The sequence below is a fragment of the Drosophila rhopaloa genome, unplaced genomic scaffold, assembly GCF_018152115.1.
Source record: "Drosophila rhopaloa isolate 14029-0021.01 unplaced genomic scaffold, ASM1815211v1 contig_163, whole genome shotgun sequence".
NCBI lineage: Eukaryota > Metazoa > Arthropoda > Insecta > Diptera > Drosophilidae > Drosophila > Drosophila rhopaloa.
In genome coordinates this window covers 525,122-551,644 of record NW_025335043.1, presented here as the reverse complement: position 1 = coordinate 551,644, position 26,523 = coordinate 525,122, and the positions used below count along the sequence as shown (strand labels likewise).

Genomic DNA, 26,523 nt, shown 5'->3' with positions numbered 1-26,523 from the left:
GTTTCAAAACATTAAACATTATGATTTAAGCTATATAATGATGTTTTATCTTGTGTTTTCAAAAAGTTTTGACAAATTAGAAATACTTTCTAAGCATAATTATTTTGATCTAATTCTTATCAATATGCAGGGGTAAAATTATTAAACAACATTTTTATGTAAAATACTTGAATTTTTTCCTGTGTAAAAGGAGGGGTCAGGGATTGAGAGATTGAGGCAATGCAAAGCGATACAAATCGAAGCGGGACGATCATCGACTGCCTCACTGCACTCGCCCGATCAAGTTGCACTTTCTGGCTGCCGATGTTGCTGCCGTGGCTGTTGATGTTGCTGTTGCTGCAGTTGCTGTTGCTGCTGCTGCTGCAGCATTTCGAATTTCAGGCAGGTCCTCTCCTCATGCAATCGTGTGGAGTTTGGAGTGTGCTGCCAGCGGCACAAAATGCTCGACATAAAGGGCAAGAGTTCATGAAATTGTGACTGTGGCAAAATATTTTCGCTATTCTTCACAGTTTTCCTTTTTTTCCGCTTTTGCCCGGTGAAACTGTAGCCGATGCTGAAGCTCCAGATGCAGATGAAGCCGGCTTTTGCAGTACATCGCCCAAGGAGACTGCAGTCGAGAGTGAGATGAACATTTTATTATTTTTTTTTAAACTTATTTTTCTACATGCCGGGACTTATGGGTATGCTTGAAAGTTGGCGGAAAATTGAAAGTAATTGTCACCTTTTGAGTATTTTTATTTCGTTTTTCTTTTGTCGGTCGGTAGTGGCGTGGAAAGTGTGCCTTTTATGATGAAAGAGAATGCGGTTCGTTTGGGGTGAAGGTGAGCTTGAGGAATGGATGAAAGTGTGGCAAATGTTCAAAAATAGCTTTTTGGGAAGTAAATTCTTTTGGCAGATATATAACTTTTTGTAGCGACTGGTAAACTTTAAGTTAGAAACTAGAAGTGTTACTAAAAACTGTTTGATATTCAGTGAAATTTTAGGTATCTTAAGTAAATATATATTAAATAAACTTTGAATTAAAAAAAAATGTTTCCAAGCTATTATTAAACAGACAAAAATGTAAAGGGCTAAAACAGATATTATGGTAAAACCCAGTTACAAGGGAAGTCAAAATAATGAAAGCCCAGACCAACCTCTTTCATGCTCTATGCTCACCTAATTTGTATGATACATCTTCCATTTAATGACTTCATTTCCAGCTCCTACGACTCCATTTCATCTGGCAGATGCATCTCTAATCAGCAATTGTTGTTAAGAATCTCCATACATGACACAACCAATTAATTTCCAGATGCCTTATGCAAGCGCAATGTGTGCATGTAGGAAATCAACTCAACTGTGATTCCAGTTTTTATTTATTTTTCTTCATTTTTTTTTTGCACAACCAATCTGCCGCTCTAATAGAGACCTGAAAGTCGTAGGCACCCCCGCAAGGAAACACTCGACACAGTCACTCAGTTAGTCAGTCTCTCAGTCATTCAGTCAGTCATTCACTCAGTGAGTCAGTCAGTCAAGCAGCAGGCGGGGAAATGGATTTACCACGCGGAAAGTTGCAAGTTAACATGGCTGCACATTTTGCCAACGGGATGCATGGAACTTGCAACAGCAACATGAGCAACATTGGCAGCAGCAGCAGCAGCAGAGCAGCAACATCGCCGTCGTGCATGCAACACTTACCAGCAAACAAAATTAAAGGCAAATCGCAACCAATCACAAAGATTACCCCCACACACACACAGGCAAACAACAAAATGGCTAAAACCACACAAAAATGTGGCCCCAAAGGCGCCGTTGCATTGGTATTTTAAACACTGCCAAGGCGCATAATCAAAACGCTTAAATTATAATAACTTTATTAAGTCTCGACTCGAGCAGCGATCCACCCGCGCCCTTTTTGCCTAGATCCAAAAAGAGAAAAAAAACAGGTGTATTGCAGAAAGAAAGCAAAAACAAACCAACAACAACAAACAAATGGCAAACAGGTAAAACAAAACAAAAATAAAAGAAAAACAGGAAAAAACGATTGTCTGCTGGGCGCTTTTATTATTTCTTTCGAGTGGATTTTACTCTGTACACACTCGAAACATTGTTGGTAGAGGTTGCTGCCTGCTGTTTATGATTGTTTTTTCATTTTCTCAAGTGATGAGTAGGATATCTGTCTGCTGTGGCCAACAGAATCGAGCAACAAGCTATTTGCGACTCACGACTTTTCATGCAATTTTGAATTTAAAATTCTTCACACACTCTTTTCATTATGTGGCTTCATTCCAGCTCCTCCAGATAGATCCCCCATTCCATTGCGATCCCCATCCCCGCCTGAAAATCCCCTTCTAGGGTAAAATCAACGGCCCGCCATCGAAGTTGAAGGCAGCGCAAAATAAGATGCTACTCTTGTGGCCATCTTTGAAGTGGTTGTTGTAATGGGTGTAAGACCGCAAGTGTGTGTGTGAGTGGGTTCGGTGTGTGTGCTTAGTGTGTGTGCGAGAGTGTGGAACCACCGGAGGAAGACGCCTCACAATCACGCGCCATTCAAGTTTGGATTGTCGCTCCAGAAACAATCACAGTGGTTACATCGAGATGGCTAAGATACCAGTTAAAGAAAAATTTGACACATTTTAAGAAATAGATGTTTTGAAAAAGTAAATATATTTTAGAATTAATGATGAAAGATGTAGCATTCCAAAAATATTCAAGCAAATAATTTTTTTTTAATTTGGTCAAATTCACAAATATAGCTTAGCTTATACCAATTTTAATATGTTAAGATATTAGTTACGGTTTTTAAAATTTATAAATTCCCCTTCTTAACTTTACACAATTGCTTAATTAATAGTATTATACATTTCATATTTTTTTTACCTATTTCAGAATTCTCAATTAACACTTTTGACCGGTAGTTTCGCAATTGAAGCCAAGATAGATTAGCATTAATTACATTTATTGATATTATCATTTATATTGAAACTTTATAAAATGTTAAGATATTTGAAACAATTATAGATCCCCAAACATTACCTTCCAAACGTTTACTTGAATGAAGTTCTTTTTCTCAGTCTTTTATCTGCTTTTCCCACGCCGAAACCACTGTTCATCTTCTTGGACTCGGTATTAATGCCTGTGCAACTGGCCAAGACAGCATTTGCGATGACGATGACTGGCCGCTTGGCCATGGCTGTGGATGTGGCTTTGGTCCTAAGTCTGGCTTTCGGCTCAGCTGCTGATGATGACTTGGAGCTGGTCTCGGATTCGAGGGAATGAACGGACCGCCGCCACTTGGTGGTCCAATTCAACGAATTGACTATAATCAGTCTAGTGCCAAGTACGTTTCAAGTGTCTACTCATGCACTTCTGTGTAGCGTGTGGTGGGCAACGGCATCGCCAAGAGCCAAGAGTCCATAGCCCATAGCCAAGAGCCCACAGGGCCAAGAGCTGAGAGCCAAGAGGTGCAGCCGCGGATGCCGGCCGGCGGAGTTGGCTTAGCTAAGTTGGCTGGTGGGTCGGCAAGTTCCAAGTGGTTTGCTCTCATATGCAAATGGGTGCTCCCGCTCCCGCTCCTGGTCCGAATCCGAATCCGTATACCGCCACTCGACGCAGCTCTCACGAGTGCCGCGGCGCACAAAATTAATTTATTACAATGCAACAAATTACAACACTCATTAATATTTTAGCCAAGTTCTGTGTGTGCACGGAGAAAAAAGGCAGGAATATAATTTCGTAATTTACATATTTTTGTGTTTTTGGATTAAGTGTAAAATTGAAGAATATTTATGGTAGTAACTACTGTCAGTATTTTAAAGAACTTAAGGTAATAGTCTGATAGTATTTTAAGTACTCATGTAAATATCAAACCTTAAGCTTTTCTTAGTAACAGTATTAAAAATTATAACCTTTTTTAATAACAACTTTATTCAATTTTTATAAATAAGTGCAAAAAAATACTGTTGAAATCTGATCATTATTATCATTCTTCCAATATTTGAGATACGTTTTAGAAAATATTAGAGAACAAAAATTCAAAATACAAATAATCATCTGGTATTTTACTCAGTTTATTTAATTTGATATTATATTTGTTTACAAAAACACGACTGGCATATGATCTTATAGCTTTACTGATATTTCTTATATTTAAAATTTGTATATGAACTAAATCAAAATCTATTGCTTAAGTTACTTTTTTTCCTGAGTGCATATTGCGTAGTTGGTCAAGAGCTGTAACATGTGACTGGCCTGGAATTTTATTCGCCGACAGGTCCAAGGAAGCTTGTAACCTGAATGTTGACTGGTTCAGTAAAAATAGCCGTAAAGGGGCGGGGGGAAAAGGGCGTGGCACGGCGTCTGGGACTGCGACTCTCATACCTAATAAATCTGTAATTTGTAATTAATGTGAAAAATTGCCGACCGAGACGGGGAACAAGCCTAAATTGTTATTATATGGCCGAAGTCCAAGTTCCAGTCTCAGGCGAGTGTGGGTCAGAGTCATAACTCTTCCACAAGTTCGCCAGTGTCTGTTTCATAAATATAAATTAAGCCACTTGACTAACGCACAACGCGTGTTCGAGTCTGTGCCAACCAGAAAAAGTGAAAACTTGGTCAACCGATTTACTTTGCCAAAAAAAAAGTCAAGCCAGACATACACGAAAACCAGAAAAAGTCTTTTTATTGCACTTACCGTCGCAGGTCGCTTAGATGATGGCCCCCAGATGATGGCACATGGCTCCATTGTCTGCCGAAAGCAACTCATGCGGTGTGATTAATATGGAAGGTGACCAAAAAAAGAAGAAGCGGCTGGGCAACGAGATAAAAATAAATTTGAAAAATAGCTATTTATAAACAGAGAGACAACTCAATCAAGGAAGTAAATTATAAAAAAAGTAAGCTTGATTTCACCCGAGATAAGAAAATAACCAAATTCAAAGTACAAAAATTCACTTGATATTTTACTCAGTTTATTTTTTGTTTTTACAATTACTTGTAAACAAAACTACAAAAATCGGTTCTTAAAAAACAATGTGAGATTCAGAACAACAAATTGAAAAAATCATATAGAAAGTGTTTTTGAAACGAAGATATTTGACCTAAAATACCAAAACTCCAGGGACTTCTTTCCCAAGTAAACATTTTGTAATTCTAAAGACTTCCTTCCTCTTTGTTTTTCTTTTTCAAGAGTTCTCGAAAACTATTTGCTTTGATGTTTCTAATTTTAGAGGTAAACTCTGCTGGGCAAATCCAGCATCTGGAACACAATTCAGCCATTAAGTAAGAAACAATCAAATTGCTTAAAGGTCGCCTGACAGCGAATCGGGCGTAAAAATGTCTGCATGATTGATAATATTCGAAAGTTGCAAACAAGGCGACCGCAACGGGAACTTAGAAAATACGAGTATGTGGCCATATTCGCGATATAACCCCCGATGCCCCCGCCGATTCGATGCGGATCGAGCAGCGGGGGCAGTTCAATTGCTACCCGGTCAGTCACCGAATATAAACAATTTTTATAAATTTTTTTTGTTTTGGCTTTTGTTTTTTTTTTCTTGGCCAAAAGGTAACGCAGCTGAGTGAGTGATTCAATGGAGCAAAACGTGAGCTAAAGACGTGATCCAACAACAACAATTGTGGCAACAACCAAAAGCGTTTTTACGCCTGATGAGCGAAACTGTGGGGCGGCCGAAATGCTCGAATCGGTCGGCCTTTTGAAACGATATAAAATTTTTTGGTTATTCACTTGTGATATTTTATTTTTTCCCAACGAATCAATCACAATGATTATGATAAATGATTTCGGCGTTTTTTATTTATTCACTATTTTCTTTCAAAGTTTCATTGTCTGAACGGTATTTATAACTCCCAGAGTTTTTCGGTGTTTTTCTTTTTATTTTTGCATTATTAAGCCGGATAATGGGCGATCAGTGAGCTGAGCTTGTAATTGCTGGCTTATAAATCACGGTGAAAAGATATAATTTCGGCTCCGATGATCTGTTGGCCGTTGGCCGACTCTTTGATTAGCACATTTGTCTGTAGTTTCACTTTTAACTTACACACTGCTGACCCATTGAACTACAAATACTTGTGGATGTTTTTTTCTAACCAACCTACCTTTAATGCTGATTTATTTCTGGCATTTTTTTTATCAGCAATTTTTAATCTTGTTAGGAAACTTCATTAGTGTCAACCGGCAGTTTTCTTAAGCTGATTAATGTGTGTCAGACAGGAGGGAAACTTTTCGGTAGCCTAGGTGGAAAAACCTGTATACCACCCATGGAAATTCTGCCTCAATAACCACGCCCCTTTTGTGTTAGTCCGCGGCTTTAAGTCTTTATTTTGAAGTTATTAATTGGGGTGGACATTGGGGGTGTGCATAGTAATGAGGTGGGTTCGGGTAAATAAAATAATAATGATAACCAAGCACCACCAATGGGCATTCCATAGTTTTGGGAAAAAACAACTTTCAAATTACAGTAGGCGATCAAAAGATTAGCGATGCATTGTCTTACTCTAAACAAACTTAGGTAGGTAATAAAAATTTGCAAGTCTACCGTGTGGGTATTGATTATATACTTTTGTTTATTATCTGAAAATTTCTTAATTTATTTGTTTATGAGGTAAAAACAATTAGAAACCAATAATTTGTTATTGCATTGGTTAAATTGGAAAGGATTTTATTTTATTAAGACAAATAATTGTTGATATCAAAGATATTTTACTGTACCTGCTGACCAGATCATGTTACAGACCAGTTTTGGTCACCAAATTTGACAACATTTGCCAATATTTATGAATTATTTTTAGTGACTTTATTTTACTTACAAATGGCTTGTTTTGGGCAACTAGTTAACAAGTTTGACTGCTCCATTGCAGAGTCGCCCAGCCGCACAAGACGCGATCCAGGTCCAGATCTAGATCCAGATCCAGATCGATGTGGCCGGAGCCCACCGACTGAGGTCCGCCCGAAGGTAGAAAATGGTGGACATTTACCAGGATGCCAGCAGCACGCTGCGCTCCGTCTTCCCCAACTCGCGGCTGGACTCGCTGGCCGGAGTGGATCGCCGGATGGAGAGCCAGTTGTCAGGACCACCGGATCCGGATGCAGTCACCACTGCCTCGAGCATTGGCCATAACCCGCTCAACGACGACGATTGGTGGGCCAATGCCATCGAGGTGGACACCTTCGACTCACCGCTGGCCTTCGATGCCAGCGAAAATGGACTGTGGAACGGACACTTTGTACCGCCGCCACCCCGCCCGCCCTTCCTGGATGAAAGCGTCGCCGCCGACGGCCTGACCACCTGTGATCTGTGCACGTGGGCATGGCAGCGGAATGCCTACTCCCTGGACGGTTCGATAGGTGAGTACTTTGTATTATCCACCTCCTCGTCCTCCTCGTCCTCCTCATCACTCCTCATCAAGGGTCCCTCTGCTCCTGTCGTTTTTCAATTAAAACTCCTTGCCAAGACAATAATCTGGCGGCCGTGCATCGATCGCTGATATCAATTTATCAAACTGATGTTGGGCGTGCGTGGCTCGATTGCTTTTCGGCAAGCGAGATGGAGAGACTCCTCCTTCGCCGCCTTTTGCACTTAAAAAAAATAAAATACTCCTTTTTCCTAACAAGAAAAACAGATTTATTCAAATCCCAATATTTTATTATGTTTATCCAACCATTCAAGTTATTTACGTAGTCATAGGATGTGGGATATTTTTAGATCCGTTTGTGTTAACAGTAAAAGTTTAAAGCTGCCAAGTTCAACAGGTTTTCTTATTTTAAAAAGTACTTTTAGATTATAAAACGGACCCGAATTCAAAAACCTATCATATTACCATTTAAACATCCTATTTATTTTCTAAATAAAATTCTTTTTTCGGAACAAGAGTTAAGAGTATTACCAAAAATTAGGTTGAAATAGCCACCTTCTTTAAAAAAATCTGTAATCAAGAGTTCTAAATTTTCTTGATTCATTTTTTTCTGTGTGCACTTGCGTTTGCAAATTTAATTTGCACACATAACTCTTTGTGGCAGCTTTTGGTTTAGGCGTTGTTTCGCCAAAGTTTCGAGCCCGCGATCCGGGGATCCACCAGCACTATCGCCCCGGCACATCGCCAGTAATTTGTCTCTGCGCTTGTAAAAGAAACCAGGCGGGAAAAGAAGGGAAACGGCGGCGGCTTAGACGCGGAAAAGTTTATGAAAATATGAAGCAATGGGCGTGGGCAGGCGCAGATGAGATAGATAGGACATAGCCAGCGAGCTCTTTAATTTATCTGAGAACAAATGAAGGTAGTCAAGGAGTGAACTGAGTATTTCGGCCAACGGAAATTCGGGGAAATGTACAGCTAAATTAAAACTACTCAAACTCTGCAATAAAATCCAGCTTTCATTTACGTTAAATGCAAATTTCGCCCTACGGTGGATAACCTGTTAGAACTCACCCCATAACCCAAATAATACTCGTAATAGCACAAAGCGAATACCAAATGACCGCTGTCCATACGTTTATTAAAGTGGTGGCCGCGTGAGAGAAATTTGAGTCATGACAGGATGTCTTTGGGAAAAAATATACATAACTCGAAGTCATTTCAATGGCAATAAACAACAAAGACATGTTAACCAGAAGTCTCCATTTCTTTAACTTATTTTGGTGGCAAATGGTGGATTGAGTTTTTGGGGGTCACGACATGAATAACTTAAAATCATACATTTGAAGTGACTAAATAAATTAAAAATATATGAATTTATTATTTTAATGCTTAAAGGATTTACTAAAAAGGAGTAAAAATACTTTGTTTTATTATCTTTATGATGAAAAATTGACCGTGACACGTCGAAATTAACGTCACGAACTCCTCTCTGATAAACAATCCGCACTGTGGGATGGGATATGGCATGGCATTTAGCCGTTTGCCGTATTTGATTTCCAGGAATCGCTTTCAGGGCAAATTGAAGTCATTATACATAGTAAAACTCCACTGAGCCGAGGTCCGAACTCCGAAACGCAGGCTGCGATGGGTGCCCTGCGTTATTAGGCTAATTATAGAGCCGGAGCGGAGCTAGTGGCGAAACATTTCAGCTTTTCAGAATATATAAATGACTTTATTCATGCCGACTGGGCGACTGTTTGTCGCGCCGAATGTCTGGGATTTCCTGTGGCCCCAAACGACGTGTCAACTAATTTGCAACACTCACCTGGACGTGGGGCACCACTTCCATGGAAGTACCTGCGGCAGCCTTTGGCAAATATTTTATATTTTTTTCACCGTTTTTTTTTTTTTTTGGCGAAGGGATTAAGCCCGCTCTGAGAAGAGCCGCAAAAAAAAATTTGACTAATGTCTTAATTTTGTGCTTAGGTGTTTGCTGCGGTTCGTTTCGGTTTTAGGGGTCCAGTCATATCGGCTATGGCGGTACGCTACACTATGAGTACTCCCTGAAAAAAGCGGAAAAGTCGTGCCTGGACTGCAGCGAATGCCATTCACTTCGCTTCATCTCGTCGGGTCTCTAAATTGAGTTTTTGCATGTCGTGCCCATGTCTGGGGACTTTGCTTTGTTTCTGCCTATGTTTCTGCGGCTGTTTCGGTTCTCTGCCGCAGAATTGACAGCTGAATAAAATGTTATTATATTTACACCATAATTTGCATGGCAATTAATCAAATGGCATGCGAAATTCGACAACGGCCACGGAAAGGTAAAGGCAATCCCAGGCGACACATTTAGTTGGTGGGTGCCGAGGCATTTCTGGGAATTATTCTAACAAAGTTGCAAAGCGAAAACAAAAAGCAAACCAAAAAGTTTCGACCCGCCTAAATGTCTTTATTAGGAGTTGAGCTGGCTGAAAATGGAGCTCGTTAGGGTGAGCAAAAAATAAGGTATGAGATTTATATAAAAATGGAAGCCAGTTAGACAGTCCTCAATTTCGGGAACACTATAGGAAATTTATAAGAGGCTTATATCAAATTAGGAAGTTGATTAGAGAAATTCCAAGCTCCTTATTTAAATCCTTAAATGATGGACTCTATACCTTACATATATCTAAAAAAAATTTAAAATTTTTTTTCAGAATAATTTATTTTATTATAAAATATATTTTTTCCTATTCTTGGAAATGGAATATTTTTTATATCTTAGAAATTTTATTCAATTATTAGTTTTTAATTACTTTTACCACCTAAAATATACTTTAATATACAACTCAGGAAGCAGTTAAGTGCCTAGTAAAATCTTAAGGAAACCGTTTAGTTTTATCGCCTGGTGATTTTTCCATTCGAACCATTTCAATAATAGGATATCCCCATTTTTATGGCACTTCCTGCTTACTTAAGCCACTCGTTTAGCTATTCTAGTCTCACATGTTTTTGCTTTATGGCAGATTAGGTTAACCGCTTGATTATTTCAACAACATATTTTGTATAATTTATGCCCCACTTTATGCTCCCGTCGCACCCATAACAATAACAAAACGAAAAAATAGCATAAAGGGTAACAATTCTATATTCTGCAAATATTTACAGCAATTTGTGGCACAATAATAAAAATGAAAGGTCTCAGACCGAAGCCAAAGTCAAACCGAACCAAACGAAACCCAAAAAAGGACTCGTGTTTGACTTTGTGCGGCTGTTGAATAAATGTTTTATAGCAATAACAACGATATCAACAACATCGGGGGAACAATGAGAAAAGGCAACGTCCGTTCAACAAAACAGCAGCTGTTGAAGTCGGCGGCTCCTTCCGCCTATTTTGATATTTTTATTGTGGCGGTGAAATAAATTCAAATAAATAAATTTAAGTTGCTGACTTTGGTCGCATAAAGCAATACAAGTCAACCTTACGAGTTCTGAAGCTCTCGCCCTCCCGTTCTTGTCCATTAGAGCCTTTGTCCTGCCTACACCATAAATATTGAAGGACCATAGACGAAAACATTTATTGCAGATTTATGCTAGCTCAACGCAATTCGGAAAGTTATTTCCCTACAATAACAGGATTAGTAAAACATATGATGCGATAAAAGTTGGGGTGAGAGTAAGCGACTTGGAACTTTAACAGGTCCTTGAAGGTTACCAAAGTCTACATTTAATTTTGGCAAATCAAAATAATAAGTAATTTCCTTGGTTGTTGTTTATTATGATACAAATGGAAATAATATAATATATATATTTTTTTATTATTATAAAAGAGCACACTAAAGCCATAAAAACTAGATAACATTTTTATTATTTATTTATTGTCTTTTAATTCTGCTGAGTGCTGAGGAATGCTTGGAGGTCTTTTGAATTGTTTTATAGTTCTATTTAAATGTTAATCCATCATCTTCCATCCGCAAATAAAAATCCAACATTTTCCGCTCCGGCTGTGTTCACTGACCATTGGCCACCGCTCGTTAGCGCCAAGCTTTTGGCCAAAAACATGACTAATCTGAAGATTATGAAATTTATGCAAAACCGCATGAGACGTGATTCCTTTTTTTTCGGTATCTGTTTTCAGATATTCCAACTGTAAGCGGAAATGAGTGAATTTTTGTAGAGTTTTTTATTGGTTCTTTCCACTTTTTGTGATGTACTACTACCTCGTGGTTCCTTCTGTGTGCTCTGAGTCGTATAATTGTTGCAGCAAACGCACTGTGGCCTGAAGCCATAAAAAGTAAACATAACACACAGTACCCGAGGAGCTGAATGGAAGTGAGAAAACTTATTTGCTATTTTCATGGAATTTTCCATAATTTCTGCTTCGCTTGTTGTTGGAGTTTCCTTCTAGACTTTTTTCACTTTTTTGTGGTTTGCCCCCACCAAGTCATGCAAAAATGTTTTAAAAAGATAAACAAGAAACGCTCGGAAAGAGATCGAAAAATTATTATTACTGCCAGTGCATCAGAAAGATTATGATGGTACTGGTCTCTGTTGTGTGTGGTATTTTTTTGTCCGTAATATTTTTAACTTTGTTTACATTTTGCATTTTTATTGTGGCGTCGTCGTGGACCTGCTCCCTTGCTCAGTTTTCCTCCGCTTTTGTTCCTTTTTTAATCAATTAGGGCGAGACTTGCGTAGGGGGCAGAATCGGAGTCCCCGGGCAGAAAAATGAGATCGCAGCCCCGAGAAACGTGCTGGACCACACACACTCTGAGTGATGAACTAAAAAATGCGGGCGCAGAACTAATAGAATTGCTGAAATGCTAATTAAAATAGTTTTCACTTTTTAATTACAATTTATGGGTTTAATTTCGTGCCGTTATTCTAGGGACTCCGTCTGGAGCGTTTTGATACAGTGAAAAAATTGATTTTATTGGAGGATAAGCTTAATGATTTTTTATAACAACTTTAACCTATCAAAGGGTGAAGTTCGAATTGTCTAATAGCTTTTAAAAACCTTAATTGGACCCCGTAGTATCTTTAATATATTCCTTGCAAGTGTGCCAAACTAACTGAAAACCAATTACAAAATAATTTTTTCCAAAGGCTTTCGACGATTTGCATTTGAAAATAATTCCCAAAACGTGATATTAACGAGAGGTTATTTGTTAAATGAAATCAAACTGGAGTTTTGGTTCAGTGTACTAATTATTGGTGAAACGATATCCGACTCTGTCGTTCAAGATCAAAGAGCCATCTCGCAAAACGTCAGACAAACATTGTCTCGTTCTCAAGCGACAACATCAAAGGAAACTGTAGACTCAGTTTTCCAGCGCCGAAACATAAACAGTTTTGAAGGGGAAAGAGGAATCTCTATTTGTTGGCGGCGAAAAATAAAAATTAAAAATCAATTTTTTTTACACTTCTCCCCCACAAAACACACAGCTCATTAGCAAAGGGGGAGGTAGAAAAAGAAAATAAAACAAAACTAAATGAGCAACTTACGAAAGTTTGCACCGAGGCGACAAATTCTGTCTGGTATATTTTTAGGGACTGAAAAATCTAATTTACTAATGAGCCGTGAGCATTTGAGAAATGCACATAAATTTCGCCTAATTGAAAATCCATGCGCGGATAATTATGTGCGTCAGTCAGCATTAAATTTTCACCCGCTTGGGTGGAATTTTCGGGGAAAATTTGTTTTGTGGCTCTGGGGAAATCCAGTTGTTGAGTGGCAGAGGTCAGTGTGAGTGACGTGAGGGTATGGCTGTCCTAAATGTAATCCAGGGAATTTATTTACTGGCCGTTTAAAGATGCACTTACAACATTTTCCCCCAGCGGCGTAATTTGGGAGAAATTCAATCAGCATTCCGCCAAGAGGCAATTTAATTAGCTTCCCACTTTAATGGCCATTCATCTAACCATCAGCCCACAGATGGAAGGCTAAACTCTCCACTTAGAGCCGGTAACTAGTGACCCCCAACTGTCATTCAAGTTGCCGCAAATTAAATTAAAATGTAGGTAAACTCTGGCCATTAAAGGCGACACAAAAAGATCAGCGAGGCTGGCAATCAAATAAGATATAAATTACAATAAAATACGGTCCTGTTTTGCGGAAACACAATTTCGAACGCAGGTGGGAGTGGGACCTGGTCTCTATTCATTAAAAAAAAAACCTCGCCAGGTCAAAGATCATAAAATTTTTATGAACTGACAACGACAGCAACGACAACCGCCGCTCCTGTCCCCCCAACCCAATGTTTACTGTAACACCTAATGTTTAACTAATTTCAAATATGTTTTTACGACAACCTACCTGGTCAGCCCTCAGAAAATAGCCCGAGTTGTGCCGTTTTTATGAGGGAACGTTGCCTGTTCTACTGTTTAATTTTTGATTAGACGATCCATGACGGAGATAAGCCTCATGTAACTGTTGACTTTTTTTTGGGTCGTACCCCCAGTTTTTATATGGTGATCGTGCCAAGATATCAATCCACACTCAGAAGAAATTATAGTAGAATTAAATATTGTTATTCCAAAAACTTATTACTTAATATGTTTTTATTAAGCTCAAAAAATTATATATATTTTTTTCTATATTAGAACAATTTTTAACTTATAAAAAAATACACATATTACTTCCTTATTATGACTAAAGATTTTTAGAATTTTCTTGTAGAAATACAGTTAAGGTAATTATTCATTGATTTTTCCATATATTTCTACAATTTATAAAATCTATGTTACTAATTTTTTTAAGTGCATGCCGCATTCGGTCTGTTACATTTTGCATTTGCATAGGCGAGCGATATGAATCAACGAAAAACAGTAAAATGTCTCTCTTTTCGTCTCGTTTTCTACATTTTTTACGATTTGCCTCTTGTTTGTATAATTGTCTTTTACGTTGGCATTTAAGGTTGACTTTCGTTTTATAATTTACGGAGTTGTGTCAACAGCTCTTTTCTTACCCACGGAGATATGATATTCAGAAGAACTTTTGTACTTGTTTCTACGACGTCCAAAATACTATAGATTGTTTTTATTGGAAAGTGAAAAAAACCTGCATGGGAAAATAATCTATTGGTTGCATGATTTAATCCTTCAATCTCTTATATAAACTATAAAATACCAGCAAAGCTTCATTCCGAGGGCCACCACACTTCAGACCCTTTCGAAAACTATTAAAAGATTTTTAGAGCATATATTTGAGATTAACCTAATGCGCCGTATAAATAATCAGCTAGAAAAACCAGAATTTTCCATTTGCCCGAATGGAGTGGGCGTGTTTTATGCATTTTTCAAATGGCAATCCAAAAATAAAGAATCTTCTTGTTGGCTCATAAATAAAACATCACATTTTTTGTTAGCTTTAGGGGCGCATAAAAAATATTTCAAACAATAAAAAAAACAGCTTTCTGCACCAATTAACATATCTTCCCAAGATATGAGGCATTTATGTGTCGCTGTTCCTTGGTAAATTTAAATTTGACTTACGCTTCATTAAATCACAAATTTGAATTTGTTTATTTTGGTTCGATCATAACCAAATGTTTTTACTTTGGGCTAAAGTTTAGGGCCTAATTGACTTTGCCTATAAAGTTCGCTCCTAACAAAAACACTCACAAATACGCCCTGGCAAGATTTATATTTGCCGCAAAGTTTTCGTGGAATTGCAAAGAGGCAAATATACAAAACTAATTAAAATTCAACTTGGCAAAAAGTTTTCGCCTAAGCAATAAATATTGTAAAATATGTACTCTGACACGCCCACGCCCCTCGTTTTACATCCGTTTCCTGGGAACGGGCGCATTCCTACTTGGCTTTTCCTTGCGGTTCCATTTGTCATTCGAGTGCCAAAGTTTTTTGGTGGCAACTGGCAAAGCTGCCATTGATAGGTTCCCATTTGAAAGTTGCCAAATGTTGCCAGGGTTAGGACTCAAGGAAAACTTGGTAAATTCTCGCGAAGAATAAAGTAATACAATTAATCAGTCTTTGGGTTAACAGAAACTAATGAGAAGTCTGCGGGGAAAACATTAAGTTTGATAAATTGCGTTCATCTGAATAGAGCTGGGAGTGTTTGAACGCCAAGGATCCTGAATCATTGAACAATTAAAATCCCGACCCATGAATCTTGTTTCAAAACCCGAAAGAAATGGAAACTCATTTCAAGAAGCGACAACAAAACACCTGAGCATTACACAGACATTTATCATGCGGCACTAAAAGTCAAACAGGAACTGGAATTTTATTTACCTGTCTAGGCTTAACTACGGGGTGCCCTCGTAGAAAAGGACAGCTTAAAAGACAAGGTGAAATGTTTGGCCCAGAACGCGTGTGATAAACCTAATGAGCAAAGGGCACTTGGGAAACTCACGATAACGATCGGGAAAACGCTTGCCTTTTGGAGACCGAACACAACTGAGAAAATCGTGTGCCGTGTGGCATATAAAAACTGTTGTCACTTCATTGCCATGACATTTAAATATTTCAATTTGTGATACAGCGAATAGAATGTCTAAAAGGTTTCCTCTTTCTGGAGAAATAGCCCCACGAGATATAAAATTCAATTAAGACATTTCAACATTAAATGAGCCGCCAAAAGAGAAGAGCTACGAATGAAGTGGCCCAGTGAAATATCTGAGAAATATGCATGAGAGATTCTCGGACATAATTCTGCTTCTAAATAATTACATGAATTTTTAGTAGATAATTTGTTGGCATTGTTATGCAAATTCTGTTCGCCACGAAAAGGAGCGAAGAGTTGCAGCCATAATTGAGACATTTGATTGTATGGAAATGCCATCCACATTCTGGATACCTTCGCATATTAAATGAGAATTAAAAAAGCCACGGCTTTGGCTTCTCCTTATTAATAATGATAACTCTTATGTAGATTTTATTTATGCCTTCTTTTTTGTCGGTTTCAGTTTTCAGTCGGTTAGTTTGACAAACGGCGGAGGCCGAAAAAATTCCCTTTTGTCTCTGCTTAATTTGCCTGGCTTCTCTGCGATCCGATCGCTATCAAGTCGGGTAATGCCTAATTTATGTGGCAACCCTGGTCGGTCTTAATTTATGCCTGCCAGTCCTCTTATATCACTCTTTATTTTTTGGTTGTTCCACAAGCGTGTTAATGCACTAATTGTTTTTGGCAATTAATCAATTTTTATGTGGGAGAAAAGTTTCTGTCTCTCGTGCCGCAAACAAATAAATAATAATTTACGTTGACATTACATTAATCCAATGCAATGTCTAGGCCAGAAAACTTCACCCCATTACAACATTTCCCAGAGCGGATCCCAGTTGCTAAATTGAATTTCCTTGCTCTTTTGCATAATTGAATTTACTCTCGCCGGGCTCGGTTCGTTTCTATCTTCTGTGACAGTCAACAGATTTTGGCTTTTACTTGCCAAGTCAAAGGCATTTAATGGCATTATGCCAATATATATCTGCAATGGGTGCCAAATGGCAAGGGGAGTTCCATTTGCCTGGCTGAAATGTAACAAACAGCAGTGAAAAAATGGGAGTAATCAAGACAGGCAAAAAACTTGGCAGACAGTTCGTTGGCGGCTTTTTTAAGTAAAAAGTTTGAACAACCATGCGTTTCGGTGGGGATAGGTTTAATAAAAAGTAGCTTTAAGATAAAAAATGCAGATTATTGATTACTAATTCATGATACGATTCTTTTGAATTGTTTTGTTATTTATAAAATATACGATAAGCACACTGAAAACGATAAGATATTAATAAGTATTATTAGTTAAGTCAGCTTTAAGTGCTATAAAACTTTAACTGGCATTAACATTCGAAAATGTGTTATCAAAGATAATTTTAGTTATACATACAACTTTTAATTTTGTTCCTCAAATAAGAGATATCTCCCTCCCCTTTTAACCACATTATTTCTATCATAAAACCTATGGCCTTTATTGTACCTTTGACAAATATATTGTAAAAAAAACACCCCCGCAACTGAAAAAATCCATGTGCAGTTCACTTAATTACCAACAATACCACTTGCCACTGCGGTAAAATTAAGTCATTAAATACACAAAAAAACAGGCACTGAAAAACACTGAATAAACAATGGCTAATGATGGCCACAGTAGCCAGTTTCTCTCACCTGCCACGAAAAAAAACTGAGGAAAAAACGCAGAAAGGTAATTTTCCAACAGGGTAGCAACTGGAATATCGTGTGGTATTGACCACAAATTAACAGTTGTAACCATGCCCCTCATCACCGCTGCTAGAAAACGCAAAACGTTGGCCATAAAAAATGTTACCAACTCGTCTGCAGTGCGTAATTACGGTGCACATTACCAGCACACGGGGATACACATTTGCACTTAATTGTGGCGCTTAATTAGACCAAAAAGGTGCAGACTCAGAGAGACAGACCCAAAACCCAGACAATGGCCCAGAGCAACTGACGAGTGTCGAGTGCTGTTTGAAGAGTGTTTCACATGCAATTCAATTCAAATGTATTTACATGACATCCAACTCCCCGGGATTGACAACTCAATTTCGCTTTAATTGTTTGTGCACGTAATTGTTGTTATTGCTGGTAGCGAAAAGGATTTCATTGCGCTAATGATACTCTTAAGCCCTCGGCTCTGCATCCCCGCAATTAAGTTGAGTAGAGAAAAAACCAAAACCTTACAATTTCCTGAAATTGTATGCGAAATTCCTGTGAGCCAAACTTCTGTTGAAAATTTTCGGCATATGTCGCATCTTTGCCTTCATTCCCAATCCACAATCCACATTTCGTATCTGTATCTTGTATCTGGTGGCGCCGCCGCTGGGGGTCCTGTCAGTCCCCCACCCCCTTCTTTTCCCCGCCTTTTTTCGATGTCTCTGCGCCTGCGCATTCAGTTTAATTTTTATTTCATTTTCGCTGACAATTTGCAGCCGCTGACCAGCAAAAAAAAAACCAAAATATATATATATATAAGGCAGGGAAAAAACATTTTTTCAGTGCGTTTTATTTAACGACTTTCGGTCCGGACGCATGTTGCACTTTGCTGTTGTTGCTGTTGTTCATTTGATTATCGCCACTGTCGCCATGTAATTTATTATATTGGCTTAACCGAGTACGCAACCTGGCCCTCTTTTTTATGGCTTTAACCTTTGGGCAACCGCCGCGTTGCTGACATTATTTAATTTGTCATTTAATTTTTGTTCGCTTTTTTTGGTGCTTTCTTTCGTTTTGGGAATCGAGTTTTTTTTGCCATATGTTCTCCTTGAAATGTGTAAGAAAGTTCGGTAAGGAAATATCTGAATGTACATATGCAGTGACAGATATATGTGCATCTGGGAGGTGTGTTTGACTTTTGGCCCACATCTGTTATTTCCATACAAAATATGGCTTTAATTTAAGGGGTTATAATTTTCGAACATCAATTTTTTTATTAATAAAGTACGGTTTAAATATCCCAAAAGCTTTTGTAAGTGTTTTCAGAGGGAAAGAATTTGTAATTCATTTTGTTGGTCCTATATAAAAGACTCAAGAATGTCTAAAGAAAATGAAGTAAAATTTTATATGTTTGTATAAAATTATAAATAAATTACAAAATAACAGAAGGAAAACTTGTTTTCTTCTTATTAGGATTAAATAATTCTATTAAATCATTTTTATTATATTTAATTTTTTGAGTAAATTCACTTACCGTTTTAATCATCTCCGGGCCACTTAATTAATTATCTCAAATGTAATTTAAATCGACGAATCGCCCACCGTCGGCGCACGAAAATTCCAATGCCAAAAAAGTCGCTAAATCATTTCTTAATTGCTCAATTTGAAAACAAATGCGACCATTTAATTTAATTGTGTGGACTGTTAATTGAGTCGTAGTTTGGCCAGCCGATGCCTTTTATTTCTGCACGAATGCAGGCCCCCCGGCCACGCCCCCTGCCGCCCCGATACGTTGTTAGATAATGCCAGGGAAACTTGTTGTCTGTGTGCCAGCCTGTTCATTTTCGGCATTTTTGGCCAGGCAATTAAATCCAAAAAAAAAATACAAAAAATAAAAAGGAAAACTGCGACAGTTTTCGGGGCCCAAATGCTCAGCTGCATTGCCGTGGGCCGGGGATTTTAATGATTTACTGCAGTAGCTGGACTTAACTGGCTCTCCCACTTCGGCAGGTGGGCTAAGCGGTGTCGAAATTTGCATATGCATATACCGCATTATGCGATAATGTGCAATAAACGTCGCAGAATCGGAATTATGTCGCTTGCTTTCGGCATATTTGAGATACAAGCCTGTTAACTTCGCCGATAAGTCGAATGCGAGCCACAATAAGGTGCAACCATAAATCTTGAGAGCATTTGGCCGAAACGCATCATCAATCATCTCGGCATGCAGATCGATTATTACAATTGCCGACAGACGGACAGGCAGATACATACGTGAGTTGTGTGTTGTGTGTTGGCGGCGGTTGCATCTGCGGGCCCTCATTTGTATCTGATGGATGTATCTGCGGCAACCTCCTGCTGCTGCTGCTGTTGCATGCACAGTTCCGCGGAAAACTTCGGCACAGCTGCAGCAACATTTGCTCGTGTCAAGTCCTAAAAGTTCCGAGAAAAGCTAAAAACCACTGGCCGGCCATGTTCTATGCCAAAAACCAAAAAAAAATAAATACAAAAATGAACTGAAGTCCATTGTCCGGCACGAAATTATTTTAATGAGTTGCCAATTAGGTCCGAAAGGCCACTGAAATAGATCAGTCAGGAAGGAGAGACTGCTAATAAATACCTGTAAGTAAATACCTGAAATCAGGCCGATTGCGTAGAGCGGTGAGATGCGCACACCTGTTGGCTGTTGACTGCCAACGAGTGGCATAAATACGAGTTCGAGGGGCTGGATAAAAGGGTCTCCATCCTGTCCTCGCATGGAGCTTGATGTTTCAGCTATTTACGAGCCTTTTGGGGAATTACATTCACATCGGCCCCTGACAGCATCCGACAGGCCAAAGTCCTTGGTCGAAAAGCTGGGGGAAATGCCGTGAGCTGGAATGCAGATGTTACATGCGATAAGCTCCAGGAAAAAGTATGCAAATACCCAAAGGTCATTCCAAGATAATTGCCAAAATGCCAACAAACCATTAAGCATTTCCAATTGTTCATTTTTTTTTCCAAAAAAAAAATATAAAAAACATAAATCAATAATTATTAACTTTCAAAAACAGCTTGACATCTTTATTGAGCTATTAAGTAGCAAAAAGAAATTTATAAAACCTCTTGAGATTGCATTGTAATTTTACTACTTTATGAACCTTTCCAAAATCCTTTTTTTAATGAAGTAGTAAAGCTTTTTTTTAAATTTAATTTTTTTTTGCCGGAATAACGATAATTTATCAAAAGCAAACTTTTTTTATCTGACTAAAAATGTTTAAGAATTAAAAATACCATAACTGCATTTGATGGTCTCCTTAAATGTTTGTTCTAACTAATAGTTAGTGGTAAAGCAGTCAAGCATAAATCTATAAAAAAAAAAAGTATTTAAGCCCATCTTAATTAAAGGAAATCCGCATATGGCTAAACCATTTTCCAACCAGAAAGCTGTAAATTTTAATGCAAATCAGCATAGTAATTTATTTTCTCCGTGGATTAACTCACGCATAGAAGTCATGTGGCGAAGCTCGACCACAAGTCAGTAAAATGCTTTATTTCTTTTTTCTCAACTCGTTAGTTCAATTAACAAGTTGAGCTCGTTATTCTCATTTCATTTTCTTTCTTTTGTTTTTTTTTTGTTTTCATTTTTTTGTTTAACATTTTCTGAGGCGCCGCTTATTAACACGTTTCCTGCTGACCACGCCCACATCCTCAATTCAAGCGAAAATTGCTTTTCACTCGCTCCCATTCTGTTTGTTATTAATTACCCAGTTTCCAAAGACGTTACGCGTTTACCAGTTTTCGAGTTACCGAGTTCGGGGTATCCACTTCTTTTTTTTTTTTTGGCCAATTGAATTATAACGAACCGAAGACAATGAAAGGGGGAAATTCACCGAAAGATGCCGTAAGGAAAGGAGCACAGAAAAAACATAATGGCGTTTGCTTTCATTATAGCACCGAGCATAGTATAAATATTTAAGCAACTGGCAATGAGATAACAAACGATGAGGGGCGGGGGGTCGGAGAGTCAGTAAATTTATAAGCGCGAAAATGGGGTCAATTTCGAAAGGGGGAGGCGTGACCCAGGAGTACAAGGCAAATGTTGATAGTCCATTCATCAGTTAGTAGCGGCTAAATTACGTTCATTTTGCTGGAAACCCTCCTGTTTTTGTTTGTTTTTGCCCTAGGAAAGAGTTCAAGTAGTTACAGGTGAAATTCGAAAACAATAGAGCAAAGAGGTCAAGGTAAAATATGACGTAACTAAAGAAAACGTATATCTACTTATTATAAATTAATAAAGGTGCAGGAGCTCAATAACGAAAACAATGGAATTATCGATTATTATAATTAATTATACATAAATAAGGCTTTTCATTGAAATGTTTTTACACCCATTTATCAAATTTCACATATTGTAATTAGTTTTTTTACCAAAGTTAAATAAATTAAATTAAATAGTAAACTGATATTTGTTCGTTTTTTTTTTAAATTTATAAGTAAAGAGTATTAATATTTCGACCTTCTCCTCTTTTTTGCAAACTGTTTATTTCATCTTCAATTTCGCTTCGGCTTTTATCAAAAGGATATAAAACATAGCGTAGAAAGGCTAAAGGCGGGCTGAAATATTTATATGCGTGTTGATTTCTGTTTGCTGAATTTAACCTTTTTCCCCTTTATATGGCCGACCGATGCCCACTTAGAGATAACAGACTAGGCGAAAAAGGGTCAAAAACGCAGCCGCATGTGTTGGGCAGTCGGAAAGAGATACCGATATGGTCGATGTGGATGAGAGGAAAATGCCCCCTCCCCAAACTTCTGCCGCCCCTTCACTTCCATTGCGCGCCTCATTTAACTGCGGTCATAAATATTCTAAATCACCAGCGGGGGCAGCGACGTTAACGGCGACGTCAGCCTCAAGTTGTTAAGATAATAAAGTTTGTAATTAATTTTGCATCGTTAAATGCGCTATATATATGTAAGTGAGCATTTAAGAAAATTTAAGCCGCTCGCGAATGAATTGAAGTCCCAGTATTTTCGGAAGCGAATTTAATCACCAACCAGTCACCGCAGGTCTAGTCCTAATTGACTTTACTCACGACTTGAAAAGTTATCTAGACGAAACCACCTTTAAAATATGTAAGAAAAAAAATAGTTTTTACATAAGCCATTAAAAAATGTAGTAACATTTTTTCAAAGTTTTACAATTAAATGGTTGGGAAATTAAAATTCGTTAAGTATTTCTAACAGTATATATGGGAGTGCCGGACAAATATTGTGATCTTGTACCACTAGATAACCAAAACAATGAATTCCAAAACTATTAAATTTGGAATTTATTTATAAGCCGCCAACGGTCTTACGGTTCTAGAATGAGTGCGACCACTGTATACCTATTTATATAAATAAATTCACGTTATATACATATTTCATACTCCACTACCTATTCATATTCATAACTTTTTATGAATTCATCAGCTTTATCGCCATCGGTCCATAAAAATTGCATAATCATAAAAGTAAGATAACACCTGTTGGCCAGGCCGATCAGCAAGTTTTATTATGCTCATTACACACACAAGGTTCAGATATGTCTGCACTTATTTTCATTAACAATTTTTTTTTGCCTTCCTCTTTTGCAGAAACCACCGGTGAACTTGGATGGGCATTCACCCTAATCATAGTTTCAATCATATCGGCTCTCATAGGTGCTATTGTAATGGTCATAGTTCTAAGATGTAGAAGGTAAGTCGATGAATACACACCGTAAATAATTTAAAGAGCTAAAATTATAATTAAGAAATATAGCCCGAAGCTTAGCTCATTTACTACTGCAATATTTCCTCTTATTTTCATTGAGCTAGTCAAGTATCGACAAATAAATTTATGATCTTCCCAAAGGCAACATTAAAAAAATAACTAAACAGCAAGAAACAGCATCATAAAATATATATTAGTTTATAACAAATAAATCATCATTGCCAAATTAAAGTTTTTTATGGCACCACTGGTCGTTCATACATGGAAATTTCCAAAAAAAAATTTCGGACTTTCCTTAACATGTTCAATTGCAAACAAAAATAAATTTGACTCTTCCCCAAGAGACCTCATAAATTGGCCATTCAAAATTAATTGGCCAAAACAAGCGGCGAATAAATAAAAATGCAAATAATGAAAATAATAAATAAACAGTCACATTTTGGCATTTAGCTAGAAAAATGCCGCAATTAGTCATGATAAAAAAAGCAAAAATACACACATGAGTTGGGAAGAAGAGGGAAGAGGACATTCAACTCTTAACCCCTTGACGACCCCAGCGATCCGTCATGTTCCGGCGACGGCGACATTTACAACGCCAGACAAATTGAATATATTTACTCGTATGGAGACTCCAGTCTCAAGTCTCATATTTGCGCGAATATCTGAGCTGTGGGATCTGTGTAACTATAAAGATTTACAATGCATTGCCCACACGGGCGGCACGACGAGGCAACACCAGCAATTCAATTAAACGCCCACCAAAAAATAAATAAAACCTCTTAAGTGAGTCAACGGCAAAAAGGCAACGGCAACAACTGAGAATAATCGAAGCCGAAAACAAAGGAACATGAAATTGCTTTATTACTTAATTGCTCTTTAAGCGAAACACAAGCCGAAACACAGAGCTTTTGCCAAAGGCGTTTATATATGGCCAAAATCGAAGTTTTTCGAGTCTATCAAAAGGCTGTGGAGAGTGGGTCACACACTCCAATCGCTAGATATTTGCTATTTTGAGTACATTTAAATGGGGGGAGGGGAGGATGTCTTTGGGGAAGGGTACTGCGGTGGGGGGGGGGGAGGTACAGAACAACACACGCGAGTGCCAAATTAACAGAAATCTTTGTCCAATTCGATCGGCGGTTGCGCAGGCGCCGCGCTTGTTATTCGACTGCTGCCGTGGGCTTCCAGTTTGAAGTGGAAACGCTGGCCACATGTCGCGTCCAATTAAATTGTCATGTCGTCTTATTTGGCGGCATGTTTGCATAAAATTAATTTTGCAAATTATCCGCCCAAGCCAAAACAAACAAATGCGAAATGCGAGTCCAAACAGGAGTTGGAATGGAGTTGTTCGGGTAGATGACTAAATGAATACGCTTTGAAAAGGGAGAGGAACTTGTTATTACTATGATTGATATTGATTGGGTCTTGCTTTTATTAACAAAGATGATTATCTTATTTTATGATTTTCAATCGCTTTATAATAACCAATTACATTTTTATTTCTTCAATTGCATTTTAAGACACCTAATACACTTTTATACTTTGATCGTTCAAAGTCACAGACACTGTGTAGTTATAAACTTTTTTATTTTAAACGAACAATTATTTAAAAAAAAATTATATTACTAACATTATTTCCATTTCTTTATTCTAAAAATATTTTAGGCTTTCCTTACATCACATTTTAGTTTTAGAATAAATCGTTTTCAGAAATATCTTAGTATTTTATTTAAAATTGAACGATAATAATTCACCTTAGCCACACTAGCTTAAATCAAATATTTGAAAACAATTTTGGGATAAAGTGTTTAAAGTAATTGGGGGACATTGCATTAGCGCTTTAAAGACCCTAACGACCTACGTTTGTATGTTTTTTTTCTAAATTTTCCTAACGTATTCAATATTGCAGTAAGCAAACTCACCTTTCCTGTGGCAAGTTGACTCAATCAAGTGCCGTTGGTCTCCTATTCTCACGCTTTTTGGACCAAATTTGATTTTGCATTAATCACCTGTGGACCCCATCCCCTGATACCCCCGTCACCTGAATGTCACGGCGGTTGCCTTGCCGTCAGCCTTAGTCACTCATTTTGGGACTTGTTTTCGCAACCGTTTCTCGGTTTTTCAGTTTTTCAGTTTTCCAGTCTGTCGGTGTGTGGAGCATGTCACGTCGTGGTCGGACGTGTTGGCTGCCAAATTAGCAGCAATTACATGTAATATCGGTTACACTTATTTGCATATTGATGCAATTCTCGATCTGGTCGTAATGGTGCTATAAATTTGCTTGGCACATGTCTCCACCAAGTCACCAGCCTTTGCATTTGTTTCTGTATTTCGCTCGACTTGATTTGTTTAGCTCGGCCACCATATTGAGCTTAAGTCCTAAGTGGCACCTGCCATTCGCATTTTGGTTGCTTTTTTGACAATGTTTGCTCAACGTCTAGACGGGATAATGTCTTTCCAATGGTCACAGAAGCTTGTCGGAAAAATTTCAAAGTGCCATTGCAATTTAGTCTTGTTTTTGACACTTGGATAATTTAAAGGAGCGGTAAAATTGGAGTGGATTTTAATTAGGCAAGCTGTGTTTACATAACACTCGTTTAAAATAAATTTTAATTGACTATTTTTGTCAGCCCAATAAAAAAAGTCAAAATGTGGAACACTTTTATTTTCTATTAATGCTACTTTTATAAACAAATTTTTAATGAATTCATCCCAAACTAGTTAAACTTCCAATAAATTATTTTATCGTATTGAAATACATTTACTTTTCTACCTAATGTGTATTTAATGTTTTAAATAAATTGATTTTTTTAATATATGAGATGTTACATTAATGATTGTAAAAACCCATTATAAAACAGAAAATTAATTATATGAACAACAACTTTCCTTTCAAATAGGAAATTACCCCCATTAAATGCAATTATAAGCATTAACCTTATTAATAGCTTTGACCCTTTTAATCCAATCTCTGCCTGAAATACTCCACCTTTCTATATAGATTTCGATTTAAAAACCCGAGGCCCGCTCCTCTAAATTATTTTTAGTTAGTTTTTTAATTGCGAAAAACAAAAGTCAAGTTTAAACCGCTTAATGCATTTAAGACACAAAAAGGCGTGTTCAATAAGCATGCAAAAAACTCGATCAAACCCAAAAAAGGCTACAAAAAAATTGAAACTACAAGCGCAGAAAATTGAACATAACGCGACGAAGGAAAATCGTAGGAAAATAAGCTAAAAGACCCGAGCTAGGTAAATTAGCGCATAGCCAAGGCCCCCGAGACAGCGGCGACTGCTTGTTCAATTTAATTGAATTGAGGAGAACAA

At 37.7% G+C, this 26,523-nt stretch overlaps 1 protein-coding gene across 2 annotated transcripts in view; it reads left to right on the top strand.

The window, feature by feature from the left end:
* Nucleotides 1–26,523, top strand: part of LOC108045996 — a 67,311-nt gene that overhangs the window by 31,894 nt on the left and 8,894 nt on the right. The window contains exons 1-3 of one of the 2 annotated variants that reach the window (XM_044457826.1): nt 4,490–4,877; nt 6,862–7,348; nt 23,080–23,182. In XM_044457826.1, the coding sequence (XP_044313761.1) occupies nt 6,964–7,348; nt 23,080–23,182 (488 nt within the window). In that variant the 5' untranslated portion in view covers nt 4,490–4,877; nt 6,862–6,963. Of the gene's footprint in view, nt 1–4,489; nt 4,878–6,861; nt 7,349–23,079; nt 23,183–26,523 lie in introns of those variants that run through there. The other variant, XM_044457825.1, reaches the window with a different exon arrangement.